At 35.0% G+C, this 27708-nt stretch overlaps 1 protein-coding gene across 1 annotated transcript in view; it reads right to left on the bottom strand.

Moving 5' to 3' along the window:
• Nucleotides 1–12850: 12850 nt before the first annotated feature.
• The window catches only part of LOC145684354 (phospholipid scramblase 2-like), a 61776-nt gene continuing 46918 nt past the window's right edge, over nt 12851–27708 (bottom strand). Inside the window, exons 6-7 of the mRNA XM_081756575.1 lie at nt 15329–15490; nt 12851–12912 (exon numbers count right to left, since the gene is read on the bottom strand). Of these exons, the coding sequence (XP_081612701.1) occupies nt 12859–12912; nt 15329–15490 (216 nt within the window). The 3' untranslated portion in view covers nt 12851–12858. The remainder of the gene's footprint in view (nt 12913–15328; nt 15491–27708) is intronic.

The following is a 27708-nucleotide window of genomic DNA, read 5'->3' as shown; positions in this document are numbered from 1 at the left end:
TTTAAGTAAATTACAAATACCAGTATAGTCACTTAATGTTAGTAATATTAAATAGAATCGTTCTTAAATTTGGTTGACATTGAAATTGTTAAAACCACAGCTTATCGATCACCAATGTACAGTCCGCAGCAAAAAAACCTGCAACATGAGCATGTAAGTTTATTGTGAAACGACGAAGTCTTTCGCTCCAAAATAAGTGTGCAGGGGAGAACGCCGAGGTTTCTTCTGGCGTGATTCGTGCTACTTAAACGTTATGTTGAGTCCTTGCGCTGTTAGGCGTAGCTTCACAATAAACTTAACATGCTCATGTTGCTTTTTTTTTTTTTTTTTTTTTTTTTTTTTTTTTTTTTTTTTTTTTGCGGACTGTACAAGAAATACTGATAAAAACCTACCTGAACACATCTTGACAATGTTACAAACTTTTTATTCTGTTTCGTGAAGCTTCAACAGGTAGTTGAAAACACTAATTAAAGTAGTCCTGGAGAAGGACGGTGTTATGTTTAAAAAAAAAAATCTCGAGGCTACACTGAAGTCTTCGTTTTAAATTACAGTTCTGTGCGCGTCTATTTTATCTTCAGTATTTTCTGTTTTCAATTACCTGATAAAGCCTCGTGAGATAAGAGAAATACAGCATGTCTATAAAAATACATTCATACTTTAAAGTGATATTACGTCACTTTGGATAATCGTATGTAAATGAAATTGGTGACATTTGAAAGATTTTTTTTTTTTAAACTTTATCTTAGATATTGAATGTGGGCCCCACAAAGTGGCAATGCAGATATCAAGACGATATTCCCATTCATGCCACACACGCTCCAAAATATCTGATGGAATAGCCTTTCCTTTGATGACATACGCAGCAGCCACGATCCACAAAATCACGGTACCATTCAAAAATTCACGTGTGTGTAAAAACTTGATGTTGTAACCTTCTTCTAAAAGCACATTGAACCTGCACCAGACTCTGCGTGCTGTGATATTGCCAAACACACAAACTTTGTTCTTGTGGGCTCGCCATATCTCATTAAAACTTATTGTTTAATAACAACAAAACACAACACAACACAATGAAAGGAAATAAATTTACGTTAGCACATTACGGCATAACAGCACAGAAACATAAAAACTTCCCGAATGACCTCCAGCAGAAACAGCAACTACCTGCTAAAGATCCAACAACGAATCCATATCGACTAATCACAAAGTAAACATGAGTGAATTTACTTTTTCTGTGTTTGTTCCCGTCCATTGTTGACATGCAATAAAATATTTGAGTTTTTCTTTCAAATGTGACCAATTTCATTTAAATACGATAATTCAAAGGGACGTAATACCACTCTAAAGTATGATAAAATTTTTATAGACACTCTTATTATATTTCAGTAATCCCGCTTGTGTTTCTTGAAGATGAACTGGCAACAGTTTACGAGTAATCTACTATACGAATTATGGTTTATATCGAAACCACTCTTTAAAATATTCTTATGTATTCATGTTCCAAAACATGCTCAAGTAGGTTTTTATACACAAAAGGAATACCATATTTGTCAATGAAATTATTAATCAGGATACATTGTTTTCTTTTTCCGTAATGTTTCTTCTTGGAAATGACTGTTAAGAGCTGCTAGTCATATACATTGAAACAGAGTTACGTGTTTATAAGAAAGACGTTTTCTGTACATAAGTAATCTCAGACAATAGTAGTGTGAAAATTATTTTATATATATATAATTTTTTTGGTTAATATGTACATAGTTTCTTTAATTATTTTGCTCAGAGAAAACATGCTACTGCCATTTTTTTTTAAATGCTAATGAAAGAATGTGTTAAGAATAGGTAATTTTGGTTTCTAATTGTGATGTGATACTGACTTGTTTTTAAGTCCTCTGTGAAGAGAATGTCCTTATCTGTATCTGTAGACCGATAACTTTATTCCAGTTGATCCCTTCGTGTCACAAAACATGCAAAGAGTGGAGGCGTATATATTTGCTAGAGTCCGTACAGAAGGAACAAGTAACACACACTTTTCGTGATCCTTTGTTGTCTTGTCGATCAAGTTTCATTTTTTTCCTCACGGGAGTTCATGTGGTTCTGAACCCACGTTAAACCTTAGGAGGACGTCGTATATAGCTAAATCAAATCCAATCCAAATTAAAGGGTTCGTAGAAATAATTAATATACCTTAGTGTACTGTCGTATTACAGATAATATACAGGGTGTCTCAGGAGAAAGAGGCAATAGTTTGGGAAATGGTAGTATGAGTGATTCTAAGTGAAAAAGTTCATATAAACATGAATTCTGATCTCAACGTTTTGAGAGCTACAGGTTGTGAACCATTTTTGACTTTATGCTAGTTATTTCTCACTCTGTATTTATTCTACAGACGTATGGCATAACGGTTTTAAAAAGTGATGGAATGGCCTTTCCAAAGATATGCAACATGTGGCAGTGTTGTCTTTCAAAGGGAAACTATTGAGGAAAATTTGGGGAAGTTAAGGTTATTTTAAGAAATTGGATGTCAACACTGATTCTCAAATATCCCTCAATAACTTCTCTTCCAATGTTGCATATCTTTAGAAAGGCCATTCCATCACCTTTTAAATCCGTTACATCATACTTCTGTAGGATAAATACAGAGTGAGCAATAAGTAACATGAAGTCAGTAATGGTTCAGAACCTGTAGCTTTCAAACCGTTGAGATTGGGACCCATGTTCATATGAACTTTTTTTTTTTTTTTTTTACTTAGAATCACTCACACTACCATTTTCCGAAATATTGGCCCTTCCTCCTGGGACACCCTGTATAATAATGTTCAGTCACTCATAAATAATAAATTAAATATTATTAGTGTTATTAGAAATTCTACTTATTAATTCGTATAGTATTTATGCTAAGGACAAAACATTTTTCTTTGTTACCATAATTGAACATGACAGAAAGTAACTTGCCAATTTGAAGGAATGTACAAACCAACCATGGTGTATTTAGGTAGCGAAAATAATTAACCTAAAATATAAGGTATGTGAAAGCCAAGGATTCTAAAGAGTTGTAGTATGAAGAACAGCTTTTGTTTAAAAATATATGCGTAAATTGTTTAAATAACACACTCTGACTAGAGTAATACACTTCTTTATTAAAACTAAAACTAATATGCAGAGTCGTTTCGACGTATGATTAGTGTCATACTAATGGCCTGACTACTGCAGGAAAAATATGTTAGTCGAACTCTAGTATGGCTCTAATCACGCGTCAGAATGACTGCATAAGGACCATTAAGTTTATTATTGTAATCGGTGTGTGTTAGTTATCAATGTAATAAGTTCCAGAGTCGTAATGTGTAGTTTGATCAATTGTAGGTAATTCACGATCTTCATCATGTACCAGAGAACCACGACATTTTGCACGTGTCGCAAAGACAAGCTCGTTACTTTAAATCCTGGCTATGACATTTTAGTGTATTTCCGATTCGAATATTGTAAATTATTTATAGAATGAGGGTAAGGTATCACATGTTGCCAATAACATCTTTTCACTCTGAAATATATCAATTATACAGTACTGCATATCAAAAGACCTTTATTTCGGTTTAACTGAATTTTCGTTTAACCGAAACACCGTTGGTTCTGTCAGATTCGATTAAACGGGACTCTAGCGTATCTGGAGAAATGTGTGGGTTACAATATTTTTTGGGGGAGCAGACTGTAAATTATAGTTGATGAAATAGCCATTTTTACAACACGTGAAAGAAGAAGAACGAACTTGACAATAATAGGTAAACCAAACGAATCAAAATAACTTAGTAAAGATAGGTCAGAAAAAAAAAATTATCTACATTGATTAGGAAGTAGAAAATTTTGTAAGTGTACATTTTGATTAATGTGACTTGAAACGAACTATAAATGTTATCCGTAAAAAAAAAATCAAATACACCACTGTTCTCTTCGAAGTTCTAGTTCCACAATGACCCAGCTGTAGTACTACTTCTTTCTTCCCGTTGGGAAAGCTAAGCTTGTGCAATTAAAAGAAAAAAAAAAAAAAAAAAACAACAACCTCAATAATAGCTTTATTTCTCTTGTATTGTTTACAGTTTTAGTGGCTGAAGTTTTGACACACACTTTTTCCCAGTTGTACTTCTGATTGTTGCGTTGAATATGATGTACCTGAAATAAATGTAGAAATGGAAAGTAAGCTGTTATTTCACAAACTAAAAGAGAATGTAGACTTACCAAATTTATCGATTGTTAAAAAGAGAAAGGTTAATTTTATCCCTATAAAACAATCTTAACCTATTACTTGAATTGAACATATACAAGATATATACGCTTTATAATTAATTGGTATTTCAGAAAACAAATAATAGTAATATATATATACATATGAAAATGTTATTTTTATACCGTTGTTTCTCTTGTAAGAGGTCCCATCACGGTGAAATTAAAATACCGCTAATTTTACACTAATTATATGATATTTTCAAATAGATAAAATATAATCGAAAAGTGGGACAAAAGCGCCCTAGGCAAATTATTTTACATGAGATACCGTTATCACGACTCACTTGCCTGCTTTCGATTTCCCGTCATTTAGAAAATCGGCGTTTATTAAATGGCTGCGAACGGAGAGCTACTATAGTACGGAAGGTATAACGTAGTTGGCTTCCCGCGAAAAGTTGTAGTGATGTTTATGGGGAGTTGCCAGCTTAGTTACTCGTGGCTCGCTGAGCGCAGTAGACGGTTGGTGGTGATTGGCTATCCTCTTACCACAGCCCCAGTGACAAGCAGGTCCAAGCGCGGGAAGCCAAAGATGTTATACCTTCTGGACTATAAGTGACTCATAATAATGGTACCTCATGCAAAATAATATTGTCTAGCGCGCTTGTGTTCCACATTTCGATTTTCTTTTATTTATTTGAATATATCGTGTAATTACTGTAAAATTAGCAGTATTTTAATTTCGCAGTGAGTAGGCCTCTTAATGCTTTGTGTTAGCACATAAACTACAGTGCGTTTGCTTGCGTTATCTACATATATGAAATAAAAGTAATTATATGTATGTTTTTTCACAGATATGATAAATATATATTTATTGTGCAAATGAGTATATTAGAGATGTTTAATTATATATGTGTAAGTTTTTTTTTTTTATATAGTCTTAGAGATAAAATTGTAGTTTTCTGATCCATGCATGTAGTTTCTTGTAAGTTCGAAAATTTGAAATAAAAATAAGATAAATTCTGTACCTTTTTGTGAAAATTTCATTCACAAGAGAAGATACGAAAAGCTTCAGCAGGATTGAATTGGTTAGTTCAAGAATTCCCAATCGCTAGGATGTGAAAATAAATAAATAAAATAAAATGAAATCACTTTCTTTAGCTGACTGAAGAATATTCGCATATTAGAGAAAGTCTGCAGTGTGGAATCAGTAAACTAGAATGTTTCTAAGATATCTTCATACAATATAGCTATCTGTACTTGAAGTACACTATTTCTCCACTATACACATTGTTATTTTCATGTAATAGATAAATATATATATAAATATACATGTCTTTGCTATTCCGATATGGATACATTATTTGTTCCTATTATTTGTGTAATCCAGTGATACACGTTTGCATATGATACCCAACTATATTAATATATGTAGAATGTATCTTAAATCAATTTAATTATATGTTTAAAAGAACATTGTAATATTTGAAAAGAAACAAAATGGAAAATTATATAAGAAATTACATAAAGTTAACTTTTCAACCCTTATGTGTGATTTCGATTATCTTTCTCAGCTAAACCCCATCTTTGGCTTTAGCTCATTTCATTTATAAGGTGAAGCATTTCTGTATTTTTTGATACTAATGGGGATTTTAATCCCTTTATGCATGCTTGTCCATATATGATCCAAACCAGAAAAGCGTACTTCACATTGTGTAAGTTTCGAGTTTTTACTTTGCAGATGTTAGGGTATGACGTATCACGTACCGGGTATGTACTTGACACATTTACTAGCATGTGGCAAGACTGTACTACTAGGCATGTGTCAACAATTCTAACAGTTGTTACAAAGGTTAGAGCGAAGCCTAGCTGCAGGCTAATTATATTATAATTCATAACAATTATATACATAATTTGATATTTTCTTCTAGTGAACATCTACTGTAATACGCAAAAGTTTCAACGTATAAGTGGTATGAAAAACATATGAAATGAAGACACGTCACGTACATACAGTACCAAATATATAAAACAATGGTCGTTGGTCTTTCATACGTAACTTACATCGAAGAAACAGAAATTTTGTAGAAGATATTCCTAATTTATTTTATACTAATTAAACACAATCAATACACACATCACGATGTACTACCGCCTTCTTTCAAACCTAACTTTTTCCTTGACTAACTGCTTCTGCGTGGGCGTAGACAAATGAGTGTCGCAATGCAAAGCAACATACGTGCGACTGGGCCGTGATACATGAAATATATGCTATTCACGTTCCTCACATTCCAGCACAGCACGTAAAATACTTTTCAAGTGTCACAAATTCCTCAAAGAGTACTTACCTAGCGACACACGCTGGGAAAATGAAATATACATTGCCCAAGTACCAGTTAGTAAATGATTAGTATGGTAGTTAAATGATACGTGCTTAGCATGTACCTGGTTGGGTGGGATTCCACCTAGGGTTGCCATGTTTTGAAAATAGAAATACCAGACACCCTCCTGGAGTATTTATACTCTTCAGATGTGACATCATCGTTTGTTAAAAATGTGAGCAACCTGAAATTGGTTATTTCACACAAAATTGAGCGATTCGGAGTTCAAATTTAATAACTTTGGTTACTTTTAAAGGATTTATTAACTTATTCGAGTTTTGGTTGAGTCGGCACATGTAATTTGTTTTAGTTACCATCAATAATGCATCGTATTTAAAACAGAAAACCAAATATAATTGGCAATATAATTATGGCATGCACAAAATGTACTTGAAAAATAAGTCTTATCAGTTTCACTGGGGCTGGTAATGTCTCATAATGCTTGCACACTTTTGCTGGACCTGGATGTATTATTTAATTGAAAGATATAGCTGAGGATAAAGCAGTGCTAGTTGCGCTCTTGAAAATCTACATTTTTTGACCGTTAGCAGTTTTGATAAGTTCAGTAAATCTTCCTGCCTTCAACTCTTCATCTAATTTCGCGTACAACAGGTCGATATCAAAGCGAATAATAATATAATATCTCTTTTTAACCATGTTCATCGACAAACGATTCCTTTCGACACTACTAAATAATATGAATAGAACAGAGAATAGGACTAGGAAAATTACCGGACATTTTTAACGTCCGGTTTTGAAGTCACACCGGACAAGGAGGTCAAAAACCGAACTGTCCGGTAAAATACCGGACGTTTGCCAACCCTAGGTCCACTGGGTCTGAACCAAGGATGTTATAAAATAGAGGATCTGCCCATACTATAAAATCGTGAAGCCATACGTCACAGTTACGCCACACGTACTCTGCCCGCTCCGCGCCACTAAGATCTCAACGTTTCGAGCCAACAAACATGGCGGAAACGAGAGTAGCCAATCAGACGTACCAGTTTAAACGATGCTCAGTTGTTTTTCGGCTTCACTGAGTTCATAGGATGAAGATACGTATGGGCAGGTCCTCTATTTTATAATATCCTTGGTCTGAACACTCCAAAACTTTCTAACCCAACATACATTTTACACTTTGTCAATAAAACTATATTTGTTTAACAGGTAAATGATTTTGATGAAGCACAAAAATTTGATCTTGAACTTTATATGTACTCTTTCTCTTCTAAAAACAATTTACTTCTACAATCATGTCTTTTTCGGTAAATATAGCTCGAAATGTTTTACAATTATTTATCATCTTTTCGGCTGCTGAATAATACCCGTTCAATAGAACATAGGAGCAGTGGCAAGTAGTATTGCAGCCACCACCCAAAGGTTGGGCCCTTTCGAGTAAGAATTTCTAGAAGCGCACCTGGTGAGTAGTGAAATGAAGGTTGATGTAGCCTACTTTTAAATATGGGATTTACAGCTGCAATTATGAAATTTCTGAATGGACTTTCCTTCGAGCTTAAAACACTTTTGCACCTCTCTTTTGTGACTCTTCTTACGTAATAACGCTGAACAATTTTACCTAATAGTGCTTATGAAAATTTTCAAAACTTTCTGAATGGCATGAATCAAACGCTGCTCGATTATACTTTTATATTTCTATTTTCATTTTGATATACGAGAGTAATTCAGAAAGTAATGCCTCCAACAGGGGCGTAAATAAGGGCCCCGCAGACCCCGCATTGCGGAGGCCCGCAAATCGTGAAGTGGGACGTAGAAAGCGGCCCCACACCACGCTGTCTGCGGGAGGACACCCAAGCCTTTAGTTACGCCACTGGCCTCCAAGGTGATACCTCTATTTGTGTTTGACAGATAGCACCGATACAGGTATCAGTGGAAAGCTTGCAATGTCAGCTGCAAATGGTTGCATCATTTTTCAACGTAGTCCCTATTACGGGTAACACACTTGCGCCAACGTGAAACAAGGTTTTTCATGCAATCGGCGAAGAATTGTGGTGGCTGCTGGTTACACCATTACCGAATTGCTGCTCCCACCTCCGCGTCATAAGTGTAGCATTGGCACTTAAGGTGATCCTTAAGTTTGGGGAAGAGCTAAAAGTCATAGGGCGAAAGATCTGGAGTGTAGGCAGGATGAAGCAGAATGTCAACAACACTTCGCCAGTAGATGGGACAACTTTGAATTTTTGGCGAAGGAGAGGACGTATGGCGGTACTCCATCGACTGAGGCTTCGTTTCCGGGTCGTAATGGTATATCCGCGACTCGTCGCCTGCGATGAATGTTCCTGGACGCAAACCTTCCGCAGTCAGAAATTCAATGACGGCCCGCTGCTTCAACCAGACGTCACCATACACACATATCCCATTGGTAATATTGCTTGTATTTTTCTTTAAAGTAAAAGAGTTTTCCCGATGTACACGTAGTGTGTGCTAATTTTATCACAATTTCTTCCAAGCGAAAACTTTATTTAGCACCGGCGAAGTTCCCTACAACACTATATTATATATATTCTCAACTTTTATTATGTCTTGCGATGCAGGAAGGGCCTAGCACTGATCCTTGAGGTACACCTTTATCGTTTGATTGTAGCCTATGGATATGTCGTGAGAGGAAACTTTATTATTGTAGTAGAGGGGAGTTTAATATGTTCCCTTTTCGCAAACTGCTGTGTTTCTTTTGAATCGCCTCTTTTCATTCTGCCTGTATGGATCATGTGTCTCCTTATCTACAGCAATACTTACAATGAGTCATCGCACATTCATTGCCAGATTCATCCATTTTCCTCACAACAGACAATGTTACAGCTTCTGGAACCCTGTAACAATATTTATGACCTATGTAGAGTGTTTATATCATATGTTGTACTTACAAATAATCGTTCGTACCCAACAATCGGGAGGTCTAGACATGGTACATATATTCGTAAAGTACTAATCGTCCATATTAAAAATACGAAATCTGAGTGGCAGACATCAAAGTGTATAGGAGTTAGAAAAGACTAAAGCTAACATTGTACTTAATGAACAATCCTTTTGCATATTTGTCTCGAACTTCACAAGCTCTCATCGCTAGTCTAGTGTCTTTGATGCACGTGATTTGGGTTCGATTTCACGCAAGAGAACACAAAACATTTTTTTTTTCCAGAATCATGCAATTTTATTAATCATTCATCAGTCTAAAAGGCATAACTATGGGGCGTTAAACTAAAACAAATCTTTTTTTAAAACCTTCTACTATATAAAATGTTTATGTGCAGAACATTTTATATAATATGTTAATGTTCTTTCACAACAATACGGGAACTGTATTCATTTAAATATACAGGAATACATGCAGAATCTGTCATCAGCCGGCAAAGGGTTGGAGAGCAGGAGACCTTTAAACACGTAACCGATAAACATGTCAGAGAGGCAGAAAAGAGGAGATAGTTACCATAAGGTCAGTTTTAAGCCCTCCACTCACTCCTACTAGAGTTTTACTTAACGACTTCAGGTAGTCCCAGAGGCAAAGTGGGAATTTACTTATCACGCAGCTAAAAACTAATGTTCGGGGAGAAAGTGAAATGCACAATACAGAATCGCATATTTCAGAGTCTAACCGAACAGGGGTAGTAATCGGTATAAAGAGAATAAAGAAACACGAATCTCCGGCAGACGAAATTTTGTGTAGACGAAATTCCAGCTGTTAATTTTAACTGGATGGGGAAAATTGTGGGAGAAGGTACACGAACTCATTTTCCTTATCTGGAACTAGAAGGAATTTCCATTAGAGTGGAAAGAATCATTATTCCAATTCACAAGAAAGCAACAAAACCGATTACAATAATTATCGAGGCATTTCTCTTCCGTCAGCACCCTATAAAATTCTCTCAAACATTCTATTATCAAGATGGACCCCATAGGAAGATGAAATTATTAAAGATTATCAGTGCGGATTTATCCGAAATCAATCAACTATCGACCAGATATTTACCACCCGACAAATACTCGTAACGAAATGGAAATACAACACGTCAATTATTTATTGATTTTAAAAAGACCTACGACTCGGTTAGGAGGAAAACATCGCTAGTTAGATTAATTAAAACGTGTTTAAATGAACCCCCTAATGTAAAGTCCGAATAGGAATTTTCTTATCCACGAGCTTTCGCGTCCGATAATGGTCTGAAACAACGAGATTCGTTTTCGCCATTTTTATTCAACTTTCTTTTGGAGTACACTATAAGAAAAATCAAAGACAGCAAACAGGACCTAGAACTGAACGGGATTCACCAGGTTATGGCATATGTTGATGATGTAAATTTAATAGGAGATGATAGGCGAACAATAGAAAGAAATGCAGAGATCTTATTAAACGCTTGCAGGGACATGGGTTTGGAAATACATGCAGGTAAAGCTAAATACATGGAAGTTCACGGGATCTAATACTGCAAATTATGAATGTGTCAAAATATCAAATAATACCTTCGACAAAGTAGGTAGTTTCAAATATCTAGGATTGAAGTTAAAAGATCAAAGCCATGTCCACGAAGAAATTAAATATCGCCTGAAAGCAGGAAATTCGTGTTATTATTCAGTTCAAAATATCTTGTCTCGAATTCTGTCGAGGAATTTGAAGCTTAAAATATGTAAAACGATAATCTTGCCTGATGCTGTATGGTTGTGAAACATGATCGCTAACTCTGAGGAATGAACGCAGACTAAACATATTTGAGAATAGAGTCCTGAGACGAATATTCGGACCTAAGACGAATGGGAATGGCGGAAACTTCGGAACTGCATAATTTATATTGTTTACGAAACATTGTTAAGATCATCAAGCCTATAGGAAGCTCAGGTGGGCAGGTCATGTAGCCAGAATGGAAGAAAGTAGGAACGTTTTCAAAGATTAAACTGGTAGGCTAATCCAATTGAAGAACGACTATTATGAAGAACTAGGCCCAGATGGGAGGACAATATTAAGATGGACGTCGTAGAAATAGCAATACAAAGTATGAAACTAGATCCAATTGGCTAAGGACAGAGGTTAATGGAGAGCGCTTTTGTGAACGCAGCATTGAACCTCTGGGTTCCATAGTTTTAGAGATGTGCATTTACGCATCTGTATATTCACTCTTCTTCTTTGATCATCTTTTTCACTGACTTGTCTCATGATCTTCGCACCTCTCAGCCAGGTTATTTGGCTTCTTGCTACTCACTCTCTCTTCACCTGAAAATGTAATCCTTTATATTTATCCTCACCAGCCTCACACTTTAACTGTTGAATTCCTATCTTCTGAGCCTTTGTCAGTCTTAATGCATCTGCATATAAACGTTGTAAGTTCGAGGAGAATGATTTTTTTTTTTTTTTAAGTTAAATGTCCAACCGTTACCGTATAGGCTCGCTAAAGGAAACAGATGATCATTGAAAATGAATGATTGTGACGTAAAAACTTTGCGCTGAGCTCCCTCGTGGTTAAGCGGTTAGCGCACACGCTTTTGGCGTGGGTGAGCCGGGTTCGATTCCCGGCGGTAGCTCATGTGGTTCAGATTCCACGTTAATCAGTAGGTCCACGTCTCATATTGCCGCGCTACTGAAAGGGACACCATAACTGAAATCAAATCAAATAAAATAAAAAAAATGTGGACTCACGGGAGTTGAACTCGCGACCACGCACTTGATACCAGCCCAGTGACGAGTACTTGTAGAAGTTCGAGATTAACGTGCAAATAAGATTTTCCATTCATTACAATGCTTTCTTCAGACCCCTAACTCCTACACCGTTTGATGTCTGCCGCTAAGAATTTGTATTTTTATTAATCTCAGTTAGTACTTAACGAATACACATAGGGTTTATATACCATGTCTAGATCCTGATTATTGCGTGAGAATGTTTACTTGTGAGAAACAATGGCTTTCTTAAATCATCTGTTGAAGTGGGGCTGTCTTATGTTCGCGTATGGTCTGACTTGGGGTGCCGTCAAATAATTGTTGAATACTAAGAGTGCTCTGAACCGAGAAAAGAGTATGAGAAAAAACCTGAGTTAAGCTACTAACACTTACCATATGCTATCACCACTAATTCAATCTGTAGACCGTCTCCTTTAGCCTAACCGGCATAACCGTGGGACGTAAAACTTAAAGATTTCATTTTTTCAATCTGTAGAGTACAAAATACCTAAATTCGGTCATTTCTCAATTACTTATTATCATTAAAGTCGTTTATTATTAACTTTAAAAAAATAAATAAAATTAATTCTCTTACCTTCACTAACGGTGGTGTCTCCGATTTTGATTTGCTGCTCGTTCGTAATACATAAAATCCTACGGGGAAAGACAGAAAACACATATACTGATTAAATTTGTACAAAAATTAATTTATGCAACCTTTACGTGCATATAGTATGATATTTTAAAATCAAAAGTTGCATGAGAAAAAGTATTTTTAAGGCCCTTTCTTGTGATAAAATGTGGAAACAGCAATGAGCGTGAGGTGCAACTATAGATATACTACATTGACTTGACACCTGGTCTTCTGTTGCAGGTGCTGCTATCGGCTGAAGGAATTCCACTCCCTTTCACTAAGGCTCTCTCGCATAGCTACAGCTGAACCCTTATTGGCTGAACGCACGGGTGTGTCGAAGGTGTGAGCTTTATTTCGTATTTTTACCACGGCTCAAGACACTTTGGCAGCACTATAACTCCTAAGGCTCAAGGGCCATAATCTTCTCTTTTGTGCTGACGCACAGACAACTCAAATTAGCAACGTTGTCTGAGTATCTTTGTATAGTCTTTAAATAAAATGCTAGGTCTTTAAATAAAATGTGGTCGACAAAAGTTTATATGTTTGTGGCAAATTCTTTTCACCATGATATCTCGGAAACCACAAACTCTAGAAAGATGTCGTTTTCGCTGATCGATTGCAAATTTTGTGTACATTGTTCAGTTCTAATTGATTTTAAAAAATAGCAATTATTATTTTATTATAATTTTTAGGGGTAGCTACACTGAAAGTATTGAAATTTAAAAAAAAATAAAGCATCATACCCTATGAATTATACATTTCAACACCACATATTTGTATACGGGGTAAGTATATCTCCCAGGCGTTTGATTCATGGCCAAATGATAATGAAAAACGAATGATAACTATTTCTCCAGTCTAAGATAAATCTTTATTGTTTGGATTGTTTTGTCCAATGAACACCGCATATCACTGACATTACAATTAATTGTATGTGCAATGTATTTGCTTATTACATACTACATGCAAGAACAGAGAAAACATTGATCATACATGAATTAGAAACTCCAACCAGAAGTAGGCTCAAATCTTGCAAACGGTGCGAGATATTGAAAAAATAATCGAAAAATTTCCCCTTTGTGATCTCTGTTCCCATTTTTTTTTTTTTTTAAATCAAGATGTCCTTCCCTTGTGTTTGTAAAGCAGGGATGCAAATAAGCAACAAAATTTTACTCGCCCAAGAAAAGAGCTATTAGCTCACATCCCGCAATAGAAATCATTTACTTACCTTCGGTATGATATTAAATACTCGCCCGCACCGGGGCGAGTGGTTATTTGCATCTCTGCTGTAAAGGGACATGTACAGATGTTGTGAGGAATATAAAGGAGATTCATGCTTATACAGTATGTGAATGATGCTTTGTGTAGAGAGCGTAGGTTCAGCTAGTAGTCTTTAAATATTTTATCAAGGATGTTATAAAATAGAGGATCTGGCCTTACAATAAAATCTTGAAGCCATATGTCACAGTTTCGCCACTCCTACTCTGCCCACTCCGCCCAATAGGATTGCAATGTTTTGAGCCAACAATCATGGCGGAAACGAAAGTAGCCAATCAGACATGTCGATGCTCGTTTTTTTTTTTTTTTTTTTTGCTTCATCGATTTAATAGGATGAAGATACATATGGGCAGATCCTCTATTTATAACATCCTTGTATTTTATAGAACTATCGTATAGATGATATTAATGTATGGGCCAGAGTTTTTCCTTTTCTGCTGAACCACAGACAACCCAGATGAACAATGTTTGGAAAGCTAGGCTCCAAATATTTTATAGAATTATTGTACACATGGCATTAGTACAAAAGTAAAGCAACAATTACTATTAATGGAGGCTACGAATAAAAGAAATAATTTGTTATGGGAAACTTACTTTATAAACAGATGTTTACAAAATCTAAATAAAAAAATACTTTTCAAAAAAATGAAAACTACTACAGCAGGAAGCTCTCTTGTCACCATGAGGATAGCGTATACTGTTTTGGCGTTGGAGACCCGGATTCGACTCTCGGCGGGAGCGCTTCGGTTCCCACATTAAGTTGTACAGCGGGGGACACTTCTAAATGGTACAGCGATATGGAGATTTACGGCTAAGGTGTACCATTTAGAAGTGTCCCCCGCTCTACGTCCATGTCCCATATAGTCTCGTTGTTAAAGAGACGCTAAACTCAAACCAAATCAAACTACAGAGAACAACAGTTAGTGCAGTTATTTTAGGGTTCCATCTCGCGCATAGTTCAACACTACTAGTAAATGGACCTCATTCTGTAACGGTTTACGTTAACACGAAAGAAAACTTGAATTTTTGTTTGCAATAAGCAGTTACAATTGTTCCAAAGGCTGATCCGGAATGAAGCCTTATGTCACATACAGCTGTTGCTACATACAGTATTTATCAATTTTCAAAAATCATAATCTCAAATTAATTGTTACTTACGATTAAGAAACAAGCTCCAAGCAAGAGTACTTTCGTTTTCACGTCGACATCCATTGGAAATGTAATTGCAAAGTTATCAGCATCCGTATACAACTCTCTCAAAAGCCCAGACCACTGTTTACAAATTTTCCCTATCTGCGTCTGACCGTCGCTAGACATTACCTGAAACAAAACAATGGATTATTATTATTATTATTATTATTACCAGTGGCGTATTTACGATTTTGTTTCGGGAGGGGCTTTGCTAACTTTCGGGGAGGGCTTTGCCTGAAAATGTGAAAATTCTACAAGATATTTCATATACTTTACTATAATAAGTAAGATTTCGGGGGGCTTAAGCCCGGAAGCCCCCCTAAATACGCCACTGATTATTACAATACATAAAGTATGTGTCAGAGGTTGTATTAATACGTAGAAGGAAGTGCCTTACCAAGTGTACAATTTAATAATTTTCTACAGGGGTTGCTCATAATTTCGACTGCTTCACATACAATCCTGTCATCTTTACCGGAGTATGTGGAAGATTTTAAAAAATGTATCATAATCATGATAATCTGTCTTTATTTGTAAGTCTCTTGCTCCAAAGATGTTCACACCTGCTAAATGTTTCTTTAAAACCTGTTTTTTGAGGGGTACTGCCCCTCCGGAGGAGTCCAAAATAATAGGTCTATACTATAATAATAAATAGTAAAGTACCAGTAGTGCCCACGGAATACTAAGTGTGCCTCCCCCCGGATCAGGGGCATACTTTGATCCAGGGACTCCAATTCTGCCGCATATTATATGAAAAATATTCTTTTGAAAACATTTGTTTAATTTTGCAGTAAGAACATACATGTGGATTTCTATACAGTGTTAGTCAAAAGTATTTGGACAGAACAATAATAATGACATGCGTGGACGGAGGAAAATCAAATGTTGCAATTAGTATTATTGCAAAAACTGCATTGATTTGGAGTGTGGTCATCTTGAATTCCGCTAGATTGCAGATCGTATTTTTTTTAACGGAAAAGACTATGATTTTACACTTCAATTTAGGCTTGAATATTCCCACAAATGAGAATGTAAACTCATTTTTGACATACCTGTTTATGAGACTGAGAGTTTGACATATGCATCTAATAGAAGAAAAGTATCATACAGGACAGTAACAAAGAGACGCGTAGACAAAGGAAAAGTAAATGTGACAGGTTGTTATCGGTGTTAAAACTGTTAAATGATTGCGTGTACATCATGGCAGCCAACTTGAATTCCGCATATTGTACACCACACAATATTTTTAAATAGAAAGAGGTATTTGTGTTACATAAATGTAGGCTATAATCTTCCTACAAACGATAATCTGAACCGATTTTTGACCGACCGCTATTCGTTTACGAGATAGTGTGTGCTACGTTTGACATTTTTTTTCTAGTAGAAGAAAGTATTGGGACAGGCAAGTAATAAACAGGGCTTCATTGTGTTTCTAACATTTCTGTTCGTTTGCTTGCGTTTATGGTAAGAGTAAGTATAACATATTTTAATACTAAGTATATTTGTGGTTAATTGTTACTTTACAACTATAAATCAATAAAATGCTTTTAATGTGCAGCTTCGAATATTCAGTAGAGCTCAACAACTTCGTTCAAAAGTAGCGGGTGGTAGCAACGTTTTGTCTGGTCAGTGTATTGTACCGTGTGGAGTTAATACGAATATAATGGTAGAATAGCTAGAAAGAAACCATGTATTATCCAAATTAAGAAATATAAGATACTTAAATTTTTTAGGGCTCTCAAAGATAAACCCAAAAATTGGTGGGAATGTGTTGTTTCTCTCGATGAATTTAAATTAAACCTGCATGGATATGATGGTAGAATAATAGATATGATGGTAGAATAATAGTGTTTTTCGACAAGTAAATACAGACCAGATAAATATAAAGAACTTCCAGCTTAGTGTAAAACACGGAGGAGGAAGTGTAATGGTTTGGGTTATATATGCCCACCAGACGTTGGAGAGTTAGTGTGTATTGATAAGATTCTAAAAAAAAGAAATATATCTAACGTTCTAGAAGGACTACTAATTTTATCAAGATATTGGTCCCAAACAAAGTACATGTTATAAGGAAATGAATGTTTTAAAACTGGCCAAAAGTGCGCGAAACCCCACACCGCAGTACTAGCTTTAACCCCATTGAGAATCTTTGGAACGAATTGCAACGTAAGGTCAGTATGTACGAGTAACGGTGAAAGTAAGTTTGAGAAAAGCATTATGTACAGCGTGGAATAATATTTCCACACACTATACCAGGAAAATTGTAACAACCATGCCGAAATGCTTAGAGAAAGTTATAAATCGTTGTATGTTTTCTATCAAATACTAACTGTATTAACTTGAAGGGATAAAATAACTTTTGAAGACATTTTAGTTTGTTTCATGGTATCTGAATATTGATGTGATGAACAATGTCCACGTCCCCATTCAATGCAATTTTTTGCAACAACACAAACACTTGCAACATTTGCTTTTCCTTCGCCACGTTATTACTGGATTGCCTGATACTTTTGTCTACTACACACAAATGTCAAACACAGCACACCTACCTCGTAAAAGAATGGGGATTGGTAGAAAATGAACCATGTTCTCGTTTGTGGAAAAATTCAACTTTAAATTGATGTGCCAAACATATTCTTTTCCATTTAAAAATATTGTGTGATATCCAATGTAACGGAATCCAAAATGGCTGCCATTTTGCCCATGCCCTTACTCAATGTAGTTTTCGCATCAACATACACCTGCAACCTTTTACTTTTTTCTCCTCTACGTATGTCGTTGCCTGTCCAGATACTTTGGTCTACTAGATACAAATGTCAAACGTAGCATCCTATCTCGAAAAACGAATAAAGATAGATTTTTATAAAAATGAATTCTTATTCTCATTTGTGGGAAGATTCTAGCCGAAATTGATGTGTCAAACCTATCCCTTTCCATTCAAAAAATACTGTGTAAAATCAAATATCGCGGAATTCAAGTGTCTGCCATGAGGTCCATTCAATGCAGTTTTCGCATCAATACTCATGCGCAACATTTAGTTTTCCTCCATTCACGTGTATCGTTATTGCTGGTCTGTCGTAATATTTTTTACTAATCTTATATTTCTTCCACATGTATGTTCTTTCAACACAAATAAATCAGGTACTGTCCACAGAATATTTTTCATCCAATAAGTATTTTTATACTTCTCAAGCTCTTCAGGCTATATCTTAGGTTTTTTGACATGGGCCCTTTTGTCACGGGGCCCTTTTGACCGTGACCCCTTTTGTCGCGGGGCCTTTTTCACTTTCTTATATGTGACATATGTCACGATGCGCATTTGTACTTCACAAGAAAGCTCTCGTAAAATTAATCTGCACGCAGGAAAGCAACCTCTACCTCAAGAAATAACTCAAGGTTGAGGTAGTTCTCAAATACTACCTACTTCAGTACTACCTTACTTAAGGTAGGGGTTGAGTACTACCTGTAAGTAGTACATGCGGATTTCATAATAAAATAATTACATTGCAATAGGATAACATCAGCGCCGTAACTTAGATTTGTCTGGGAGAGGGCAAGCATTAATATTTAGGCTTCCTAGAAAAAATTGTTTTGGGCCCCCCGAAAAATTCGAAAATAGGTCCAACTTTCTTTCAAACATTCTCTCAGTCTTGGTAGCCCCCCGGAGCCTGTGGACCCTCCCGCACGCCGCTGGACCCGTTCCATACAAGCAAATTAATTAAGGAGACAATATTGACAAATCTCAAAGCCACACGAATAAATACTATTTCTAGGGCTTCTAATAATAGACATTTTTTTACTGAAATGGACCAAGGACTCATTTTTGTTTAATTTATCTTTTGTGTGCTGTTTTGTTTATGTAATATTGTGAACCTGTTTGATGCTTGACTTATAATTTCATGTTCGTATCGTATATGGAGTAAGAAAATTTTGTCTTAAAGTGGGCTCCCTTCTAACGGCGGAAAGCTTCCATGGAGGGGCAATTGTCCCTCCTGCTCCCACAAGTTACGGCTCTTGATAACATGTAATCATAGGGTACTTCAGTTTGCGAGCATATTATCAATCTGTATGCAATTATTTGATATGATCCCAGGTTAATAACAGCACATAACGTCTTATTAAATCAAGAAAAGTCAGTTATATATTTTTATTTGACGGGCTCTTCTTTCGTAATCTACACCCGATATTGGGTGTGTCTAATTTACTGACCAACACATTTCTCAGGCCACCGGCAAAACTACAACAGCTATCGACACCAAACTCCACACAAATATCAACCTCCAGGACCCCGACATATTTACAAAAAATCATTAAAATATCGTGATATTTAATATATCTTTATCACGAAAAACTATTGAAAATATGATAAAAACTTGGCCACCACGGAAACTATAATGACCACCGACACCAAACTCCACACAAATATCAACCTCCAGGACGCCGACATATTTACAAAAAATCATTAAAATATCGTGATATTTAATATATCTTTATCACGAAAAACTATTAAAAATATGATAAAAAATTGGCCACCTCGGAAACTATAATGGCCACCGACACCAAACTCCACACAAATAACAACCTCCAGGACCCCGACATATTTACAAAAAATCATTAAAATATCGTGATATTTAATATATCTTTATCACGAAAAACTATTAAAAATATGATAAAAACTTGGCCACGACGGAAACTGTAATGGCCACCGACACCAAACTCCACACAAATATCAAACTCCAGGACCCCGACATATTTACAAAAAATCGTTAAAATATCGTGATATTTAATATATCTTTATCACGAAAAACTATTAAAAATATGATAAAAACTTGGCCACCACGGAAACTATAATGGTCACCGACAACAAACTCCACACAAATAACAACCTCCAGGACCCCGATATATTTGCAAAAAATGATCAAAATATCGCGATATTTAATATATCTTTATCACGAAAAACTATTGAAAATATGATAAAAACTTGACCACCACGGAAACTATAATGACCACCGACACCAAACTCCACACAAATATCAAACTCCAGGACCCCGACATATTTGAAAAAAATCATTAAAATATCGTGATATTTAATATATCTTTATCACGAAAAACTATTAAAAATATGATAAAAAATTGGCCACCACGGAAACTATAACGGCCACCGACACCAAACGATGCACAAATATCAACCTCCAGGACCCCGACATATTTAAAAAAATCATCAGAATATCGTGATATTCAATATATCTTTATCACGAAAAACTATTAAAAATATGATAAAATCTCGACCACCACGGAAACTATAATGGCCACCGACACCAAAATCCACAAAAATATCAACCTCCAGGACCCCGACATATTTGCAAAGAATCATTAAAATATCGTGTTATCTAATATATCTTTATCACGAAAAACTATTAAAAATATGATAAAAACTTGGCCACCACGGAAACTATAATGGCCAACAACACCAAACGACGCACAAATATCAAACTCCAGGACCCCGACATATTTACAAAACATCATTAAAATATCATGATATTTAATATATCTTTATCACGAAAAACTATTAAAAATATGATAAAAACTTGGCCACCACGGAAACTATAATGGCCACCGACACCAAACTCCACACAAATATTAACCTTTAGGACCCCGACATATTTACAAAGAATCATTAAAATATCGTGATATTTAATATATCTTTATCACGAAAAACTATTAAAAATATAATAAAAACTTGGCCACAGCGGAAACTATAATGGCCACCGACACCAAACTCCACACAAACATCAAACTTCAGGACCCCGACATATTTACAAAAAATCATTAAAATATCGTGATATTTAATATATCTTTATCACGAAAAACTATTAAAAATATGATAAAAACACGGCCAAAACGGAAACTATAATGGCCACCGACACCAAACTCCACACAAACATCAATCTCCTGGGCCCCGACATATTTGCAAAAAATCATTAAAATATCGTGATATTTAATATATCTTTATCACGAAAAACTGTTAAAAATATAACAAAAACTTGGCCACCACGGAAACTATAATGGCCACCAACACCAAACTCAACACAAATATCAAACTCCAGGACCCCGACATATTTACAAAAAATCATTAAAATATCGTGATATTTAATATATCTTTATCACGAAAAACTATTAAAAATATGATAAAAACTTGGCCACCACGGAAACTATAATGGCCACCGACACCAAACTCCACACAAATAACAACCTCCAGGACCCCGATATATTTGCAAAAAATCATTAAAATATCGTGATATTTAATATATCTTTATCACGAAAAACTATTAAAAATATGATAAAAACTTGGCCACGACGGAAACTGTAACGGCCACCGACACCAAACTCCACACAAATATCAAACTCCAGGACCCCGACATATTTACAAAAAATCATTAAAATATCGTAATATTTAATATATCTTTATCACGAAAAACTATTAAAAATATGATAAAAACTCGGCCACAACGGAAACTATAATGGCCACCGACACCAAACTCCACACAAACATCAATCTCCTGGGCCCCGACATATTTGCAAAAAATCATTAAAATATCGTGATATTTAATATATCTTTATCACGAAAAACTGTTAAAAATATAACAAAAACTTGGCCACCACGGAAACTATAATGGCCACCAACACCAAACTCAACACAAATATCAAACTCCAGGACCCCGACATATTTACAAAAAATCATTAAAATATCGTGATATTTAATATATCTTTATCACGAAAAACTATTAAAAATATGATAAAAACTTGGCCACCACGGAAACTATAACGGCCACCGACACCAAACTCCACACAAATAACAACCTCCAGAACCCCGATATATTTGCAAAAAATCATTAAAATATCGTGATATTTAATATATCTTTATCACGAAAAACTATTAAAAATATGATAAAAACTTGGCCACGACGGAAACTGTAACGGCCACCGACACCAAACTCAACACAAATATCAAACTCCAGGACCCCGACATATTCACAAAAAATCATTAAAATATCGTGATATTTAATATATCTTTATCACGAAAAACTATTAAAAATATGATAAAAACTTGGCCACCACGGAAACTATAATGGCCACCGACACCAAACTCCACACAAATATCAACCTCCAGTACCCCGACATATATACAAAAAATCATTATTATATCGTGATATTTAATATATCTTTATCACGAAAAGCTATTAAAAATATGATAAAAACTTGGCCACCACGGAAACTATAATGGCCACCGACACCAAACTCCACACAAATATCAATCTCCAAGACCCCGACATATTTACAAAAAATCATTAAAATATCGTGATATTTAATATATCTTTATCACGAAAAACTATTAAAAATATGATAAAAACTTGGCCACCACGGAAACTATAGTGGCCACCGACACCAAACTCCACATAAATATCCACCTCAAAGACCTCGACATATATACAAATAATCATTAAAATATCGTGATATTTAATATATCTTTATCACGAAAAGCTATTAAAAATATGATAAAAACTTGGCCACCACGGAAACTATAATGGCCACCGACACCAAACTCCACACCAATATCAACCTCCAGGACCCCGACATATTTGCAAAGAATCATTAAAATATCGTGTTATTTAATATATCTTTATCACGAAAAACTATTAAAAATATGATAAAAACTTGGCCACCACGGAAACTATAACGGCCAACAACACCAAACGACGCACAAATATCAAACTCCAGGACCCCGACAATTTACAAAAAATCATTAAAATATCGTGATATTTAATATATCTTTATCACGAAAAACTATTAAAAATATGATAAAAACTTGGCCACCACGGAAATTATAATCGCCACCGACACCAAACTCCACACAAACATCAAACTTCAGGACCCCGACATATTTACAAAAAATCATTAAAATATCGTGATATTTAATATATCTTTATCACGAAAAACTATTAAAAATATGATAAAAACTTGGCCACAACGGAAACAATAATGGCCACCGACACCAAACTCCACACAAACATCAACCTTCTGGGCCCCGAGATATTTACAAAAAATCATTAAAATATCGTGATATTTAATATATCTTTATCACGAAAAACTGTTAAAAATATAACAAAAACTTGGCCACCACGGAAACTATAATGGCCACCAACACCAAACTCAACACAAATATCAAACTCCAGGACCCCGACATATTTACAAAAAATCATTAAAATATCGTGATATTTAATATATCTTTATCACGAAAAACTATTAAAAATATGATAAAAACTTGGCCACCACGGAAACTATAATGGCCACCGACACCAAACTCCACACAAATAACAACCTCCAGGACCCCGATATATTTGCAAAAAATCATTAAAATATCGTGATATTTAATATATCTTTATCACGAAAAACTATTAAAAATATGATAAAAACTTGGCCACGACGGAAACTGTAACGGCCACCGACACCAAACTCCACACAAATATCAAACTCCAGGACCCCGACATATTTACAAAAAATCATTAAAATATCGTGATATTTAATATATCTTTATCACGAAAAACTATTAAAAATATGATAAAAACTTGGCCACCACGGAAACTATAATGGCCACCGACACCAAACTCCACACAAATATCAACCTCCAGGACCCCGACATATTTACAAAAAATCATTAAAATATCGTGATATTTAATATATCTTTATCACGAAAAACTATTAAAAATATAATAAAAACTTGGCCACAGCGGAAACTATAATGGCCACCGACACCAAACTCCACACAAACATCAAACTTCAGGACCCCGACATATTTACAAAAAATCATTAAAATATCGTGATATTTAATATATCTTTATCACGAAAAACTATTAAAAATATGATAAAAACTCGGCCACAACGGAAACTATAATGGCCACCGACACCAAACTCCACACAAACATCAATCTCCTGGGCCCCGACATATTTGCAAAAAATCATTAAAATATCGTGATATTTAATATATCTTTATCACGAAAAACTGTTAAAAATATAACAAAAACTTGGCCACCACGGAAACTATAATGGCCACCAACACCAAACTCAACACAAATATCAAACTCCAGGACCCCGACATATTTACAAAAAATCATTAAAATATCGTGATATTTAATATATCTTTATCACGAAAAACTATTAAAAATATGATAAAAACTTGGCCACCACGGAAACTATAATGGCCACCGACACCAAACTCCACACAAATAACAACCTCCAGGACCCCGATATATTTGCAAAAAATCATTAAAATATCGTGATATTTAATATATCTTTATCACGAAAAACTATTAAAAATATGATAAAAACTTGGCCACGACGGAAACTGTAACGGCCACCGACACCAAACTCCACACAAATATCAAACTCCAGGACCCTGACATATTTACAAAAAATCATTAAAATATCGTAATATTTAATATATCTTTATCACGAAAAACTATTAAAAATATGATAAAAACTCGGCCACAACGGAAACTATAATGGCCACCGACACCAAACTCCACACAAACATCAATCTCCTGGGCCCCGACAAATTTGCAAAAAATCATTAAAATATCGTGATATTTAATATATCTTTATCACGAAAAACTGTTAAAAATATAACAAAAACTTGGCCACCACGGAAACTATAATGGCCACCAACACCAAACTCAACACAAATATCAAACTCCAGGACCCCGACATATTTACAAAAAATCATTAAAATATCGTGATATTTAATATATCTTTATCACGAAAAACTATTAAAAATATGATAAAAACTTGGCCACCACGGAAACTATAATGGCCACCGACACCAAACTCCACACAAATAACAACCTCCAGAACCCCGATATATTTGCAAAAAATCATTAAAATATCGTGATATTTAATATATCTTTATCACGAAAAACTATTAAAAATATGATAAAAACTTGGCCACGACGGAAACTGTAACGGCCACCGACACCAAACTCAACACAAATATCAAACTCCAAGACCCCGACATATTCACAAAAAATCATTAAAATATCGTGATATTTAATATATCTTTATCACGAAAAACTATTAAAAATATGATAAAAACTTGGCCACCACGGAAACTATAATGGCCACCGACACCAAACTCCACACAAATATCAACCTCCAGTACCCCGACATATATACAAAAAATCATTAAAATATCGTGATATTTAATATATCTTTATCACGAAAAGCTATTAAAAATATGATAAAAACTTGGCCACCACGGAAACTATAATGGCCACCGACACCAAACTCCACACAAATATCAATCTCCAGGACCCCGACATATTTGCAAAAAATCATTAAAATATCGTGATATTTAATATATCTTTATCACGAAAAACTATTAAAAATATGATAAAAACTTGGCCACCACGGAAACTATAGTGGCCACCGACACCAAACTCCACATAAATATCCACCTCAAAGACCCCGACATATATACAAATAATCATTAAAATATCGTGATATTTAATATATCTTTATCACGAAAAGCTATTAAAAATATGATAAAAACTTGGCCACCACGGAAACTATAATGGCCACCGACACCAAACTCCACACCAATATCAACCTCCAGGACCCCGACATATTTGCAAAGAATCATTAAAATATCGTGTTATTTAATATATCTTTATCACGAAAAACTATTAAAAATATGATAAAAACTTGGCCACCACGGAAACTATAACGGCCAACAACACCAAACGACGCACAAATATCAAACTCCAGGACCCCGACAATTTACAAAAAATCATTAAAATATCGTGATATTTAATATATCTTTATCACGAAAAACTATTAAAAATATGATAAAAACTTGGCCACCACGGAAATTATAATGGCCACCGACACCAAACTCCACACAAACATCAAACTTCAGGACCCCGACATATTTACAAAAAATCATTAAAATATCGTGATATTTAATATATCTTTATCACGAAAAACTATTAAAAATATGATAAAAACTTGGCCACAACGGAAACAATAATGGCCACCGACACCAAACTCCACACAAACATCAACCTTCTGGGCCCCGACATATTTACCAAAAATCATTAAAATATCGTGATATTTAATATATCTTTATCACGAAAAACTGTTAAAAATATAACAAAAACTTGGCCACCACGGAAACTATAATGGCCACCAACACCAAACTCAACACAAATATCAAACTCCAGGACCCCGACATATTTACAAAAAATCATTAAAATATCGTGATATTTAATATATCTTTATCACGAAAAACTATTAAAAATATGATAAAAACTTGGCCACCACGGAAACTATAATGGCCACCGACACCAAACTCCACACAAATAACAACCTCCAGGACCCCGATATATTTGCAAAAAATCATTAAAATATCGTGATATTTAATATATCTTTATCACGAAAAACTATTAAAAATATGATAAAAACTTGGCCACGACGGAAACTGTAACGGCCACCGACACCAAACTCCACACAAATATCAAACTCCAGGACCCCGACATATTTACAAAAAATCATTAAAATATCGTGATATTTAATATATCTTTATCACGAAAAACTATTAAAAATATGATAAAAACTTGGCCACCACGGAAACTATAATGGCCACCGACACCAAACTCCACACAAATATCAACCTGGAAGACCCCGACATATATACAAAAAATCATTAAAATATCGTGATATTTAATATATCTTTATCACGAAAAGCTATTAAAAATATGATAAAAACTTGGCCACCACGGAAACTATAATGGCCACCGACACCAAACTCCACACAAATATCAACCTCCAGGACCCCGACATATATACAAAAAATCATTAAAATATCGCGATATTTAATATATCTTTATCACGAAAAGCTATTAAAAATATGATAAAAACTTGGCCACCACGGAAACTATAATGGCCACCGACACCAAACTCCACACCAATATCAACCTCCAGGACCCCGACATATTTGCAAAGAATCATTAAAATATCGTGTTATTTAATATATCTTTATCACGAAAAACTATTAAAAATATGATAAAAACTTGGCCACCACGGAAACTATAACGGCCAACAACACCAAACGACGCACAAATATCAAACTCCAGGACCCCGACATATTTACAAAAAATCATTAAAATATCGTGATATTTAATATATCTTTATCACGAAAAACTATTAAAAATATGATAAAAACTTGGCCACCACGGAAATTATAATGGCCACCGACACCAAACTCCATACAAATATTAACCTTTAGGACCCCGACA

This window comes from Thermobia domestica, chromosome 4 (genome assembly GCF_964235325.1).
Source record: "Thermobia domestica chromosome 4, izTheDome1.hap1.1, whole genome shotgun sequence".
In the NCBI taxonomy this organism is placed as follows: domain Eukaryota; kingdom Metazoa; phylum Arthropoda; class Insecta; order Zygentoma; family Lepismatidae; genus Thermobia; species Thermobia domestica.
Note: the sequence above shows the minus strand (reverse complement) of the source record. Positions and strands in the feature narration are given on the sequence as shown.